This window comes from Pristis pectinata, chromosome 3 (assembly GCF_009764475.1).
Source record: "Pristis pectinata isolate sPriPec2 chromosome 3, sPriPec2.1.pri, whole genome shotgun sequence".
Taxonomy (NCBI): domain Eukaryota; kingdom Metazoa; phylum Chordata; class Chondrichthyes; order Rhinopristiformes; family Pristidae; genus Pristis; species Pristis pectinata.
In genome coordinates, this window is record NC_067407.1 from 78,903,023 (window position 1) to 78,919,771 (window position 16,749).

The 16,749-nt window shown below is 40.3% G+C and overlaps 1 protein-coding gene across 1 annotated transcript in view; it reads left to right on the forward strand.

Moving 5' to 3' along the window:
• Positions 1-16,749, forward strand: part of adgb (androglobin) — a 166,317-nt gene that overhangs the window by 10,710 nt on the left and 138,858 nt on the right. The window contains exons 3-5 of the mRNA XM_052011225.1: positions 4,801-4,893; positions 9,534-9,605; positions 11,167-11,367. Coding sequence (XP_051867185.1) covers positions 4,801-4,893; positions 9,534-9,605; positions 11,167-11,367 — 366 coding nt within the window. The remainder of the gene's footprint in view (positions 1-4,800; positions 4,894-9,533; positions 9,606-11,166; positions 11,368-16,749) is intronic.

Here is a 16,749-nt window from a genome sequence, read left to right on the forward strand (position 1 = left end):
GCTTGATTGGCGTCTTAGTCTGAGTCTTAGTCCACCTTGTACCTCTCAAATCTTCGACCTCTTGAACCAAGGACAGCAACATCACCACCTTCAAGCTGTGTCCTACCCTGTCCTGGACAGTTGCTGGTGTTCCTTTGTTTTGCCAGCTCAAGATCCCTGAACACCCATCTCTAACAGCATTGATGGAATATTTTCACCAGATAGATTGCAGTAGTTGAAAGCATAGCTCACTGCCACTTAAGGACAGCCGGGAATGAGCAATAAATGGTGGTTTTGTCAATAGTGTCCACATTCAAAAAACAAATAAAATAGTTACTTTTTTTTGTTTGGGTTAAGGTCTACCAGAACACTTTTAAGTTTCTGTATTGCTTTGGATGAGTGTGGTATGAGTCCAGCTCATCTGGAGCAGTACAGAATATCAAGGTTGTTTTGGTTGCCATTAATTCAAAAAAATAATTTTAGGAATTTTGATAGGAGTCCAACAGCACTCCCAGTCAGCAACCTGTGAACCATGTTGACTTCTGGACCATGAGCAGGGATTTAAAGGGATTAAACTTAAGCACACTCTGACGTTGAAGAAGTCTTTTTTAATGTACCAAGGGAAGCCTGAGGCTGAGGGATTCATTGGCAGGGGGAAGTGAAGGAGTGGCAGGGCCCTGGGTACTGCGCCCATGGAATTTCTGCTTCCCACCCACAGCTGTACTACCTGTGCAGTGCCTTTCCCAACTGAGTCATTATGGGAAATATGATCATGGCATATCAATAAAAGGACATTCTCAGGACTTCATGAAGCTTCCTGGAGCCAATGAAGTGATCACTGCTGTAGTGTAGGAAATGCATGGGCCGGTTGTGCAGCTGGAGCGAGGAGGGTTGGAGTGTTTGGAAGGTGAGCAGCTGGAGTTGGGGGCTGGGAAATTGGGCTGTGAGCGCAGTTGAAGTGGGGCGTTGGGAACCTCACTGACAACTTGTCAGCTCCTAAATGACAGGAGCCATTGTGTTTAGGCTGTCCTGAATTCCTCCTTAATTGGCCCCTTTACCAAGAAAAAAAACAGCACAGGTTTAATGAGAGTGATGCAGAGATCAAGGAGCTAATCAGCTGCAAACATCAGGTCTTCCTGGATTGGAAGTCCACCTTTTTTCAACAAAAAGAAACAGCTGTACAGGCATCTGAAGGCAGAGATACAACAGAAAACCCGTGACCTAAATAACACAGTGAATAGAGAGAATGCAGGAGGATCAGCAATTTGTTGATGCCCATGACGTGTGTAGATCTTTCAGTTCTGTAAAAGCCATCTAAGGTCCAAACAGCCACCTAAGGTCCAAACAGCCAAGGCCCCACTCCCCTATTGAGAGCCAAAAATAGGGGTGAACTCATCATGAATGGAGAAGCGGTCAGCACCTGCTGGAAGGAACAATTCAAAGACCTCAGTCACAACTCTGTCCTCAATGTGAGCACCCTGGACTCCATCCCACAGTAACCTGTTAGAACTAGATGTACTGACACTCCTGACTAACTTTAAGTCAAGAAAGCAATATCTTACTAAAATAGTAAATAGGCCTTAGGAACAAATGGTATCTTCACTGATGTCTTAAAATTCGGCAGTGAGGAGTTCCAGTCACAAATCCACAATCTCATTGTTCATATCTGGGAAGAGGAGGATATATCAGGGGACCTCAATCATGATCACTTTCAACAATAGTGGATGCAAAGGGTGTCCCCACTCTCTGCCACAGAGAAAGTCATCACCAGGTACTTCCACAACAGCTTCCTTCCAGTGGCAGAAGGGCAACTCCCCGATTCTGTCCATCTAGTGGTACAGTAGACATGATCTTCACCACATGACAACTCAGAGAAATGCAGCAGCAGCCACTATGCAGGGCCTTCTTCATCCTCACTAAAGCTTTTGACTCCTTAAACCTGGAGGTATTGGAGCACCCTCCTCAAATTCAGCTGCCCACGGAAATTTGTCTCCATATTATGTTTGTTCCATGATGGCATGCTAGCTGTATTCTAAATCAATATGTCTATAACAGAACCAATTTCAGTGAAGACTGGTTTCAAACAAGGCAACTTCATTGTCCCAACACTTTTCTCAATCCTTCAATGCTACACCTAACCTCCAATAAATTTTGTGTGGGACTGGAACAAATCTTAAAAACTAATGAGAAACTGTTCAACCTCTAGAACCACTAACCTCCAGAACCACTATCACCTACACATCAGTAGCTGAGCTACATTATGCAGATGATGCTTGGATTTGTGCATGTTTGGAGGCTGAGCTCCAAGTCATTGTAGATTCCTTCTGCAAAGCATACAAGAGACTGGGCCTTACACTTAATATCTGTATTTCGAAGGTCTGATACCAACCTGTCCTGCTGCACCACACTGCCCTCCTAACAATAAAAGTTCACAAGACCCTGGACTATTTCAGGAGCCACATCTCAATGAAGGCAGACATCGATGATGAAATTCGCTATCACTTTCAGTCTGCCAGTGTGACCCCTGTCCTCCCATGTGCTTCTGAGATCTAGACTACCTATAACAGGCACCTCTAGGCACTGGAAAATTACCAACAATGCTGTCTCTACATAATCCTCTGAATTCACTGGAAGGATAAGAGAACGAACGTCAGTGTCCCCTCCCAGGTCAACATCCCCAGCAGTGAGGCCCCAGGAGCTCTCACTCAGCTGTGTTGGGCATGGGACTCCAGACTCCCTAAACAGACACTCTGTTCTGAACTCTGTCATGGGAGGAGATTACCAAGCAGACAGAAGAAAAGATTCAAGGATGTGTTCAAAGCATCCACGGAAAAAGTGCAACCTCCTCACTAATCCCTGGGAACCTCTGGCTCATGACCACTCAAAATGGAGGAGGAGTATTCAGGATTGTATTAAGAAACTTGAAGTCTTGCATTGGGAGCTCACAAATCCTGCATAAACAGCAGAAGGAGTGAACCACCTCAAAAACTATCCACCTACCTGCTTTACCAGCTGCCTTCTGCCTCATATGTAGAAGAATCTGCAGCTTCCACATTGGTCTCAGAAGCCACCTCAGAATCCACAAAACCAGAGTGGAAACAAGTCATCTATGATCCCATGGCACTGGCTAGGTACAAGATTAGTCCAATAATTAATTCTGATCATGGTATATTACCTTCTTATTAATATATATGACTCCTACCATTGCCTGTTTATACAGAAAGCAAAAAAAATGGAATAGATTTACTAAAGCAAATATATATATATGAAATGCAATATAGTGCTATTATTATAATTTTTACATTTAAATAGTTAAAACCAATTTTTAAAAGTATTGAAGATGGGACGGTATTGAATAATAATTTGCGATAATTCAACCACTGTTTTGGCACAGCAGCAAACAAAATTACATTTTAAAGTATAATTATACTTAGATGATTCCACGTACAGCATTACTGTTATTAATTGAATCAAAGGGCATTGTTAAGTGAGACAGGATACAACATTTTGTACTCATTACAAAATGAGGCCAGTTCAGTACCTTTCAAAGGAAGATGGGTAATTTCCTCCATTAACATCAGTGGGAATGATACCACCTGCAAACTCCCCTACAACCTGTACTCTATCCTGACTTAGAAATCTATCACCATTCCTTCATTATTCTTGGATGTTGATCCTGGAATATAAACTACAGCACTGTGGGGACGCCTTCACAACGTTGACTGTAATGGTTCAAGAAGGCATCTCACCGCAACTTTCTCAAGGAAAATTAATGATGGGCATCAAATGATGATCTTGTTCACATCCTGTAAAAAAAATATAAAATTTCTATTAGGATGTCAGGGGTTCACTCAATTATAATTTTCAAAAAATAGTACATTTATTGTCAAGTCGAGTAAGTGATTAATCTGGACTGATAATCTGTGTTTTGAGACCAGTTCTATTTTCTGAATCACTTTCTTTCCCCCAACTCCCTACCCTCTGTCTCAAAGTGTTTCAAAATCTGATTAAGTATTCCCTGAAGCCCAACCTGTACCTAATGTAATCAATCTTGTTGATATCATTTTGGGGCTTGCAGAAGCTAAATCCCAGCAAAACGCCTAAATAGGTCAAGAGAGAAATATTATGTGGTCTTCAATTTTATGTGAAGATACAAATGAAATTACCAATGGCTATCATGTTTTTGATGTGGCTAAATTAAGTAATTTATTTTCAGGATCTGCTGTGCATGAATGGCCTCTGGTATTCAGTCTAAAAGCAGAACTCTACAAAAGAATATTCAAGCTCAAGATAGAAAACTAATAGTTAATAGAAAAGATTTTTTTTTTGCATTGCCTGCTGCCAAGATCTAGATTCAAGTCAATAACTTATCGAAGGCTTGTGCAACCATAGGCTGCACTCCCAATCATTCCTTGCCATTCTCTTCCCCATCACTCCACCAAGTCTTCAATCCTAGACCAAAATGTATGACTGTAAAAGGATCATAATTAAATGCTCAAATGCTTATGTGCACTCATACCTACTTTCAGAGTATTAATGCCATACACCTGAAAGGGAATTTCTTCTGAAATAATCTTCAGCCAGAAATAAATCATGAACTCAATGATGTAACAAAACAGCAGCAATTTCTCTAACTGAAGCAATATTTAGCAGATAAAGAATATTCATGATGGTGAAAATGGAAAGGAGACTCAGTAATGTCAAAAAAAGCAGAGATTTCAGCACTTTCCTGTAGATTTCCTGTAACTGGCTGGAATAAGATGGATCATGTTTGTGCTTCAGAATTATTTTTAACTAAATGATTGCCTTGTCGTTATACAGCAGTTATTTGAGGATCCAGAGGGGAAAATTGAACTGCCACCATCTCTGAAAGTTCACTCTTGGAAGCGTCCTCATGAGTTTTTAATAGAGAAGGTCAGTCTGGTGTGCACTCTACCTGTTGTCTCCAAAAACTGATGTTGACGTTATGGTGGTGATTTTTGAATTCCTGTGTAGACATTCCAGTCAGCAGATTTGATGTACAAACTCATAGTGTGCCAGTCTAGCATTCCTTGTGCTGCTTTTCCTGAATTTTCCAGGTTTGTTGATTTTAGAGTGTTTTTCCTTTCAAGTGTTATCTTCAACCAACAACCGTGCCTTTGAAAGAACCTTGAGAGTGATGGTCATTACACACGGTTGTGTCCTTGTTGAAACTTTTTCTTGTATGCATAGCTACTTTCCAAAAATCCAGTTGGGAAACCTTTAGTCCACAACTTTATGTGCATTTAGCTTTCTTCCCTTGGCTCACAGTAATGTTCATTTTTAGATGTACTTGTTTTCCACAAACAGACAAGTGGTGTAATAATTCAAAATGCTGGAAACACTCAGCAGCTCAGGCAGCAGCTGTGGAAAGAACAACCGAATTAACATTTCACGCTGAAGATCCTTGGTCAGAACTGCAAAGAGAGTAAACAAGTTAGTTTTAAGTTGCAGAGTGACAGTGTTTTAAATTGCAGACAGTGTATCTCCGGTTTGTTACCCCTGTAAGTACTGTATCATTTTACTGTGTTGCCATACAATTTGATGGAGAAATTTAAAGGAGAGTCACTGGAAAATCCAAACATTTTCTTTACATAAAACAGCAACATACTTCTTAGGAATCTTTGAGACAGGTGTAGAAAAGGCATGAAGCAGACAGGAGTATTGAGGAATGTCATATATCATTGTTAGAACATAGAACACTACAGCAAAGTACAGGCCCCTCGGCCCACAATGTTGTGCCGACATTTTATCGTGCTCTAAGATCTATCTAACCCTTCCCTCCCACATAGCCCCCTATTTTTCTACAATTCATGTATCTATCTAAGAGTCTCTTAAATGTCCCTAATGTATCTGCCCCCACAACCTCTGCCGGCGGTGCATTCCACGCACCCACCACTCTCTGTGTAAAAAAACTTACCCCTGACATCCCCTTATACCTTCCTCCAATCACCTTAAAATTATGTTCCCTCATGTTAGCCATTGTCGCACTCGGAAAAAGTCTCTTACTGTCCACTCGATCTATGCCTCTCATCATCTTGTACACCTCTATCAAGTCACCTCTCATCCTCCTTCTCTCCAAAGAGAAAAGCCCTAGCTCGCTCAACCTATCCTCATAGGACATGCTCTCCAATCCAGGCAACATCCTGGTAAACCTCCTCTGCACCCTCTCTAAAGCTTCCACATCCTTCCTATAATGAGGCAACCAGAACTGAACAGAATACTCTAAGTGTGTGCTGACCAGAGTTCTATCGAGCTGCAACATCACCTCGCGGCTCTTGAACTCAACACCCCAACTAATGAAGGCCAACGCACCATACGCCTTCTTAACAACCCTATCAACCTGCATGGCAACCTTGAGGGATCTATGGACATGGACCCCAAGATCCCTCTGTTCCACACTGCTAAGAGTCCTGCCATTAACCTTGTATTCTGCCTTCAAATTCAATCTCCCAAAGTGTATCACTTCACACTTTTCAGGGTTGAACTCCATCTACCACTTCTCAGCCCAGCTCTGCATCCTATCAATATCCTGTTGTAATCTACAGCAACCTTCTGCACAATCCACAACACCACCAACCTTTGTATCATCAGCAAACTTACTAACCCAACCTTCCACATCCTCATCCAAGTCATTTCTAAAAATCACAAAGAGCAGGGATCCCAGAACATGGATCCCATGCCTCCTGACTTTCTGAATAAGCCTTCCATGAGGAACCTTATCAAACACCTTACTAAAATCCATGTACACTACATCCACTGCTCTACCTTCATCAATGTGCTTTGTTACATCCTCAAAGAATTCAATCAGGCTCGTGAGGCACAACCTACCCCTCACAAAGCCATGCTAACTGTCCCTAATCAGCCTATGCTTCTCTAAATGCCCATAAATCCTGTCTCTGAGAACCTTCTCCAGTAATTTGCCCACCACTGAAGTAAAACTCACTGGTCTGTAATTTCCAGGGTTATCCCTACTCCCTTTCTTAAACAAAGGAACAACATTTGCCACCTCCAATCATTTGGCACTATTCCTGTGGTCAGTGAGGATGCAAATATCGTCGCCAAAGGTGCAGCAATCTCTTCCCTAGCTTCCCATAATAACCTTGGATATATCCCATCCGGCCCCGGTGACTTATTGTTACAAATGCTTGTGAACCATTAACATCAAGCAGTTTAATGCATTGGATATAGCAGCAGTGCAGGTCAGGGGACCTTAAAGAGGCAACACTGGGTTAGTTTTCGTTAGACTAGCCATTGTCTTTATCATCATACAATTATACACAATGGGAAATTAAAGTGGCAGTCTTCTTGACTTAATTTATCTTAAGTTGTAAATTTCAATATTAAGTCCAGAAGACTGCCACTTTAATTCTCCATCCACTTCCTCTCTGGCTATCAGTCTGTAGCCTCCTGCAATGTTACACTGAGGCCCAAGGCAAGCTTGAGGAACAGCACCTCATCTCTCGACTGAGCACGTTGCAGCCTTCTGGACTTAGTATTAAATTCTACAACTTAAGGTGAATTAATTTCTCTGACAAAGAGTCTTCTACCTGAAACATTTTAACTTGAAACGTTAGCTCTGTTTCTCTTCTTTTGGATGCAGCCTTACCTGCTGAGTATTTCCAGCATTTTCTTTTTTTCTTTTGGACATGCTTTTGGTGTCACTTTATGCAAGTTTTGTCAGTGGGCTCTAATGGAGATCTTGCCACGGTAAGAATGCAGTGTTTTAAAGGGACCCTCTTTCTCCAGGCCAGGTAAATCTGACTGACCTGTGGTAGATCTCAAGTAAACTGTCAATAGAGAGCAAATAAAACATCAGATGTTGAGATCTGAAGCTAAAACAGAAATGCTGGAAGAACTCAGTTGGTCAAGCAGTATCTGTGAAAAGGAAACCAGTTAACATTTCAGTTTAAGGACCCTTCCTCAGAATTGGGGGAAGAAAGGAGGGTTTACAGTTTTTAAAACAGAGCTGGGGAAGGAGTGAGGTATGGAGATTGGTAAAGACTGATCTGGTCATGGGGAGAATGGCTACTATCTATAAGAGAGGCAGTTTATTGAAAGGAAGTGAGAAAAGGACATAAGCATGATAATGGAAATCAATGAGAGAGCAGTCTACCTGAAGTTGGAAAATTCAATATTCATCCCAGAAGGTGGCAAAGTGCCAAGACAGAAGATAAAATGTTGTTCCTCTAGTTTATCATGGGCCTTGCTATGGCAGTGGAGGAGGCTGAAGACAGACTGGTCGCAATAAGAGTGGAATTGAGAATTAACTTGGCAACAGGAAGCTCAGGACCCCTGCAGGCTGAGCACAGGTGCTCCACAAAGTGATGACCCAATCAGCATTTGGTTTCTCCAATATAGAGGAGGCTACATTGTCAATGGGATTGTGCAGATTTTGTCCCAAGAATTAGATATTGCTGGTCATAGGAATTCAGGATCAAAGAAGTGGGCCTTTAGACATGGATTCATTGACCAGAGAGCATGATTGGCCCATCAGGTATTAGAATTTGAGAGTCATGTTTATTGTAATGAGCACTGGGATTCAAGAATTAGGGGGCACGGTTTGGAAATTAGATCAAGGGTTTCAAAGAAAGTTTATCCACCATTGGGATTTGGTAACTAAAGGGCATAATCTACTGAAAGTTGGGATTCAAGGACTGTGTGCCCATTTTATTCATCAGTTATTGCAATGAAAAATTAAAGGTCATGATTTATTCTTTGATTATTGGATTCAAGATTCAGAATCCATTTTTTGTTTTCCACTCTGGATTTAACAACCATATACTAATCATAATTTTGAAGGGCTAAGGAGCACAATTTACTTGTTAGTTATTGCTTTAAAATACTAGAGTACACAGTGTGTCTGCTGGATATTCATTTTTTTTAGCACACATGCTGCATTTGTCAGATATTTAGTTGAAGGGCTAAGAAGTGCAATCTATCTGCCAGATACTGGGTTCAAAGACCAGCAAGCACAGCATGCTTGCCAGAAAGTAGGTTAAAGAAATAGTGAGCATTGTTTGCTTGCTGGGCTTGGATTTAATGGCTACACAAGACCCCGTTTGTCAATTAGATGCTGGGTTTACAGACATAGTGCAATTTGAAATTCACAGTGGCAAAGAAATGTAAGGAATTCAGGCAACATTTATTTAGGAAATGGTTGACTTTGTGAAAGCAACTTCCTGTTTGGTCAATGGAAATGAAAGCTAACGAGGTGTTTCAAAAAGGCTGTTAATTCTGGAATTAAAGTAACAAACCTTCTTGGAAGTTTGCTAGGCTAGATTAGATAGCTCAATGGCCTTCCATCAAAATACTGACACCCTGGTGCTAAATAAAATTGTTTCCCATGTATGACAACAGCTTAGTAATTTAAAACTGATCACAACATACGGCAGCTTGAAGTAAAAACAGAAGATGGTGAGGTTGTCATTTGGGGTGGGGTTGTCAATCAAGACTTGAGTTCTGCCCCATTCTTCATTTTATTATTACGATGGACAGTAGATTTTTGTTAATAACACATTTTACATTAATTACAGAACCCTGTTGTTGTCAAGAGAGAAAAGTGGTTTGACTTATTATCTGCTAATGAACATATTCTAGAGAGTGAGGTGAGTGCAATCTGATAGCTAGTCTCAAAATATTGCTCACATTTAATTATAATTATCACAAAATACTTAATGCATGTAAAACCTGGGCACCATAGGACCTGTTGCTTGCATATTTTGGGCACTGATTTTATTAGAATTATATGCACAATGCCCTGGTTTCCAGATTTGGAAAAGTGGTAAGGAGTGTGTCACCCATGCATGTTGAATATAAACAGGTTGTAGCACCAAATCTCTTGAATTGCTGATACAGCTAATGGCACATATTAAGCATATACGAAGAATCCAATTTGTAACAGCAGGAAGAACCTCCGCTTGAATGGTCTTTGAAGTCAATGAAATGACAAACCTAAGTTCAACATCCCATCTCCAATAGTGCAATAGTCCCTCGGCAAGATTGCACCTTAGATTCTGTCAAAAATGTTGAGTGGAACTTGAATCCGCACCTTCTGACTTCAGTTGCAAGACAGCCGAACTGAATTAAAGCTGTGATGAGAGTTTATGCAACTGATTGCTTGCTTGTTGCTACACAACAGGCTACACTGGTGTAGGCAACCCTCATGGTCAGATCACATGGACTTTCTAGCACAGAAACCGGACATAGTGGCCACTTCGTCTTTAGCAATGTTTGTACTCAATGGGAATGTCATCCACTCTGAAACTCAAGTATTAAATCTACATCTTGAAATTGGATAATACCAACTAACTCTTATTTTTCTTTAAATATGTTTATCTAACTTCTACTATTTGCTTAGTATACAATGCCAAATATACAAATTTCACAAGGCCAAAAGCGAAGGCATCATTTCTTTAATGCTCCAGTAAAACTATCAATCTCGGGACAACACTTGACACATTCCCTTTCCAGATAAATTGGACATGATCAACTGACTTGCATATGACAAGCAACAAGAGGGACATGTTTGCAGCAAATGGATTACACCGTCAAACTAGATTGATAACTTTCCTACATAACAAAGTACTTTGTTGGTTATAGGAATCTTGAGGACATGCTGAAGTTCAGTAATGGTGAAATGCTCAATATTTATGTAAGACTTTTCTTTCTAGAGTGCCCTTTACCTCAAGTCTTCTCATTCCCTCACTTGCCTTTTTCATCTCTGGCACCTTGTCTGTTCCTTTTGCTGCTGCAAGACACTTGAACAAAAATATCTTTTACAATGTCCAACTTCAGAAAGTATTGGGAGAAGAACTTCAGTTGCAATGTCTTAAAAGGCAAAGATGCTTTTAAACAGGGGAGGCATTTTAATATTTGTTTCACCCTTATACTCCCAAAAACAGTTTATGATAGCCAGACAAAAGTTGATTTAATGTTAAAATCTGCACCATTTTGTGTAGCATTTTACCTATGCCATTTACAGTAAAGAAAGAACTGTAACTCCTTTATAGACTTATAAATCTATGATTCTGTGAGAAAGCTGTTTACTTAAAAAAAATTGGGAAATAAAGGAATGGGTTGAATAAGTGAAGGCATCACCAGTTCTCTCCAGAATTGCACTGCCATTTTAAAACACTGAAGTGCTTTGTTCTGTTTTATTGTTATCAGTTGATGCGATGGATTATCAGTGAAATCACAATGCTTTGGGACACCTGTCTAAGTCCAACATTAAATGACAAAAGCTTGCTGGATGAAACAGGACCCCCGTGGAGACCCTGGGAGCACATTTATGCCCTTTGCAAGGCCGTGAAGGGGCATCTACCTCTCTACAATAGCTACGGAAAATACATTGTGAGGCTGTATTGGATGGTAAGAGTTTGGTTTGAATTTTGTGTAGACTCGGAACTGCCTGTTTCATTTAAAATAAAGAATAAGTTTTTGATCTTGCAGTTGGAAAGCTCACTTACTAATTGGGCCTGAACTGCTGGCCTGACGCCTCAGCCAAATTTGCCAACTTTGGCTTCCCGACATCTTTACCTTTCTGGTCCAGATGCACGTGGCCTTGGTTACTGGCCAAAACCATCCTGGACTCCAGCATCATGGTCTAGGCTGAGGCAGGGCCTTCATCAGTGCAGTGAGGAAGCCCCATTTCCAAAGTGAAAGCTGTGACATTTAGCAAATATGAAGGTAATTTGATAGTTTTTAAATTAAATTAAAATTGAAGTAAATAATTAAAAAAAAACAAAGTAAACTAAAAACATTTAAAAACTCTCATAAATAAAATTACTAAATTAAAGCAAAATAACTAAACAGGAAGGAATTTATCTTCCCCTTTGTCTCTTCATCCAGAACCTTAGAATCTCCACCGAGATCACTGGGGTCTGGGATCCAGACACAGGATCCGAAACATTGCTCAGCATAATTGCCTCATCTTTCCAATAGTTCTTGCTGCAACATTGACAAATTGATAATATCAGCACTACCCAAACCTGCACCGTTTAGAAAGACACAGATAGCAGGCACACATCACCCAGATTCCCCTCCAAGTCGCAAACGTCTGGACTTGGAAATATGTTGCCGTATCTTTATTGTTGCAGGATTTAAATTCTGGAACTATCACCCAACAGTACTTTGGCAGTGGTTTGTCACCAGCACCTTCTCAAGGGAGAATAGGGCCAGGCAATAAATTCTAGCAGTACAAATAATGAATCTGAATAAGAAATGACCAGAATTTAGAGAAATACCATTGTTTTCTATATATTACCTTTGTGGAGTAATCTTACAATGCTTTGCATTAAGAAGAGAGCTCTGGAGGTGGAGAGCAGATTGGAAGGAAGTGGCTTTGTTGTGAGTCCATTATCAGGTATCTGTCATAGAGTTCTAGAGCTGTACAGCATAGAAAGAGGCCCTTCGGCCCAATGCATCAATGCTGACCATCAAACCTATCTATACTAATCCCACTTGCCTGCATTTATTCTATTTCCCTCTATGCCCTGCTCATTCAAGTACCTGTCCATGTTGTTACTGTTGACCAGTAACCAAGTTGTTACTGTTCCTGACTCCATCACCTCCTCGGGCAACTCGTTCCGGATACCAAATAGATTTTGTGTGTAAAATTCACCCCTCAGATCCCCCTTAAACCTCTTTCCTCTCACCTTAAAGCCATTCCCTCTAGTTTAAGACATGCCTACCATGGGAAACAGACACTGGCTCTCCACTCTATCCATGGCTCTCATAATTTTATATATCTCTATCATGTCACTTTTCAGTCTCCTTCGCTTCAGGAAAATAGATCCTAATAACTCAAGTCGTCAAACTCAGGTAACATCTTTGTAAATCTTCTCTGCACCCTCTCTAGCTTAATCACATCCTTCCAATAGTGTGGTGACCAGAACTGCACAAAATACTCCAAGTGTGGCCTAACCAAGGTTTTGTACAACTGTAACATGATGTCCCACCTCTTATACTCAATGCCTTGGCCAGTGAAGGAAAGCATGCCATACACCTTCCTCACCACCCTATCTCCCTATGTTCACATTTTCAGAGAACTAGGTACTTGCATCCCAATATCTCTCCTTTCATCAACACTCTCCAGGGGCCTGCTATTCTCTGTGTACATCCTGCCCCAGTTTATCTTCCCAAATGCATCACCTCACACTTGTGTAAGTTAAATTCAATCACCACTCCCTTGCCCACTTTACCAGTTGTTCCATATCCTGTTGTAAACTTAGACAACCTTCTTCACTGCCCACCAGTTTTGATATCATCTGCACACTTACAAATGATTCCACCTAAATCATTAATATAAATGACAAATAATAGAGGACCCAGCACCAATCCCTGTGACACACCACTGGTGACAGGTCTACAGTCTGTAAAATCAACCCTCCTCTACCACCCTTTGCCTCCTATTACCAAGTCAATTTTGTATCCAGTTTGCTAACTCATCCTGGATCCCAAGTGTTCTTACCTTCCAGACCAGTGTACTATGTAGGCAGGACCTTGCATTCCTCACATTGATGCTATAGAATATCATGCTAAGTGCTGGTAAATGGGAGTAATATAAATGGGTACCTACTTGATGGTGGGCCAAAGGGCCTGATCTGTGCTGTATGGCTCTATGAGTAGCAGTGAAGATGGAGTTTAATAGTCAGCTGAAGCAAGATTATAGGACAAGGGTAAATACAGCAAACCATAGGATTATCAGCAACAGTTAAATGGAAAATGTTAGGGCAGTTTGGGAAGTAGTAGAATTGACTGGAATGTTTGGAGTGGGAATGAATTCACTTAGGAGGAAATAGAGCAAAAACCATTCAAACCTTGCTCCTCAATGTCACCTGGTGGCTTGGGGATGCAACTACATGAAGATGCAAACCCAGTTATTTTTAAGAGAATTACAGTCACAGGCAAAACATGACAGATGTGCATTGAACAGGACATTTATATAATTGTACAACATAACCGTCAAACGTTAATGCCAATGGTATCACAGATCTTCCAAATTGGCTAAAACATCGTTTTCAGTGGAGAATGCATCAATTCATTCCATTGCCACTTTCTACAATAAAACTATGCAATAATTTGTTGAAAACCACTTTATTTTATGTACTTTATGGTACTCTGTTGTTTGGTAACATTTATTTGATTGTGCAACTTAACCCTGAGAAGTTAATGCCAATGGTAGCACAAAAGGTCATGCTTTTAAGGTGAGGGGGGTAAGTTCAGAAAAGACATGAGGGGTACATTTTTTACTGAGAGAGTGGTGGATGCCTGGAATGCGTTGCCTGATAGGCAGTGGAGGCAAATTCATTGGGGGCTTTTAAGAGGGGCTTGGATGAACACATGAATGAGAGGAAAATAGAGGGATATGGGATTTCAGTAGGTAGGAGAGAATGGCTATGTCGACACAACATTTTGGGCCGAAGGGCCTGTTCTGTGCTGTACTATTCTACGTTTTGTTCTACATAGGACATAGTAACGTAGTGGCTATGCTGCTGAAGGAGTATACATGAGGATATGAATTAAAATCCTCCCTTATCAGTTTGAGCATTTGAATTCAGTTTTTGAAAATCTGGAAATAAAATGCTTGTGCAATATAGAAAAATTGCCACAAAGCTGATATAAATATTCAGCTGGTTCACTTATGTACCTCAGGGAAAAAATATCTGTACTTCCTACTCTGTTTGTCCTTTACATTAGCAGTCCCACATCAATGTGGCTGACTTTTAATATCCTTCTGATGTGTATAGAAAACCACTCAGCTGCAAGGAGTTTCAAGGAGAAGTCACCCACCCCATTGCCACTTCAAGATGACCAATATCTTCGTAATGAGTTTTTTTTAAAAGCCTGGAAACCTCATGGCATAGTAGGCAACTACAAAGATAACAAGGGTGGAGACACAGTTAATTTGAATAAATCTATGCAAGTGTTTGTATTTAACAGGTGAATTTAATCATAGAATAGATTTTTAAATATAATTGAATCTAAAATTGTACAAATTACTGAACTTGCAACAAAGTCCAAAGCACTTGTTGTATTTTGTAGTCCAGGTCAAATTACTGCTTGAAAGCAGATTTGATGCACAGCTTTGGGTGTTTGATCTAAGCTAGAGCTCTTTCGGCATTTAGAATAAACACTGCCAATCAACTGGGAGTTTGGCTGTGTCATTTCTCATCCATCAGCCTCACTAAGAATCAAATAAACAGAGCAGCGTGAGTCATGATTAAGGAACTGCATGATCCTGCTTACTTTGGTTATCCTGTTTCTTGCTTGACTTATTAATGATGTTTCTGCTACTGCACTGGGGTTAAATAAAATGTGAAGACAAACCCTCATTAAGTGGCTATTATATTATTGAAAGTCTTTAATGGTACTCTTCGTGCCAGTGTCTCTGGGTAACAGTGGTAACAAAGAGTGAGTATGAAAACTAAAAGCAAATAGAGGAATAAGGCGAAATGAATAAAAAGGTCACTTGCTTTAAACATTCAGCACAACAAGTTCATTTTATGTGCAGAATTTTCCAAGGGATTTTTGTCATCATTGTTCACTTCCAGTTGCTTTTGGAAGATTGGAGGATGATCTGATATAGATTGTTACTGCTAAAAAGGGCTTAGAAAGGATAGGTGAGGGTGAAACAATTTCATAAAAGTAGAGCTGGGCCACTCTGAAGGAAAATAAGAAAAGAAATCAGAAATTCTCTTCCTAAGTACCTGAAGCAAATGGGACAATTTGAACTTTGAGGATGGAGATAAAACAACTACCACAGTGACTTGCAGTGGTGTGGAACTTCTATCATGACATCTCAAGACACTTAATAAAATTGCTATAAATTTAAAGGCTCAATAAAAAAAATCTGGAGCAAAAGTAGCTAAATGGAGCTAAGGTATAGATCAGTCATGATATACCTGAACAACAAAGGGGACTTGATAAGATAAGATAAGATTTCTTTATTAGTCACATGTACATTAAAACACACATTGAAATGCATCTTTTGTTTAGAGTGTTCTGGGGGCAGCCCGCAAGTGTCGCCACACTTCCAGCGCCAACATAGCATGCCCACAACTTCCTAACCCGTACATCTTTGGAATGTGGGAGGAAACCAGAGCACCCGGAGGAAACCCACGCAGTCATGGGGAGAATGTACAAACTCCTTATAGACAGTGGCCGGAATTGAACCCGGGTCACTGGTGCTGTAATAGCATCACGCTAAGCACACGGTAGTGTGGTTAGGAAGGGCTGAATAGCCTTTTCATTTCTCTCTTGTTAATAGAACTTATATAGAATTGATTGCAACAAAAGGTCAGATTACTGTAAATTCTGATTGGAATTACTAATTTTCTCAGTGCCTATCTTGAAGAGCTATTTCTCCAAGTTCCAAATCCAGTTTATTGTCACATGCACAAGTATAGCGAGGTACAAGTACAATGAAAACTTTGCTTGCAACAGCATCACAAGCACATAGATTCAGACAACACACAGAATATAAATTGTACATAAATTATACAAGGCAGTGAAGAAAAAGACTGTGCAAAGCAAAATATTAGTGTAAAAACACAATTAGAAACAAGTCCATGGTTGTACAAGAGGTGATCTTCAGCATCTCTGCTTTCAGTGCCAGAATAATGTTTGTACATTGCAGATTATGTGTGCAGCTTGGAAAGTTGTTGGGTCAAAGAGTTAGAAAATACAGGGGCTCCCCAGGTTGCAGATGACCTGATTTACGGAGATTTGACTTTATGCAAATTCTTTCAT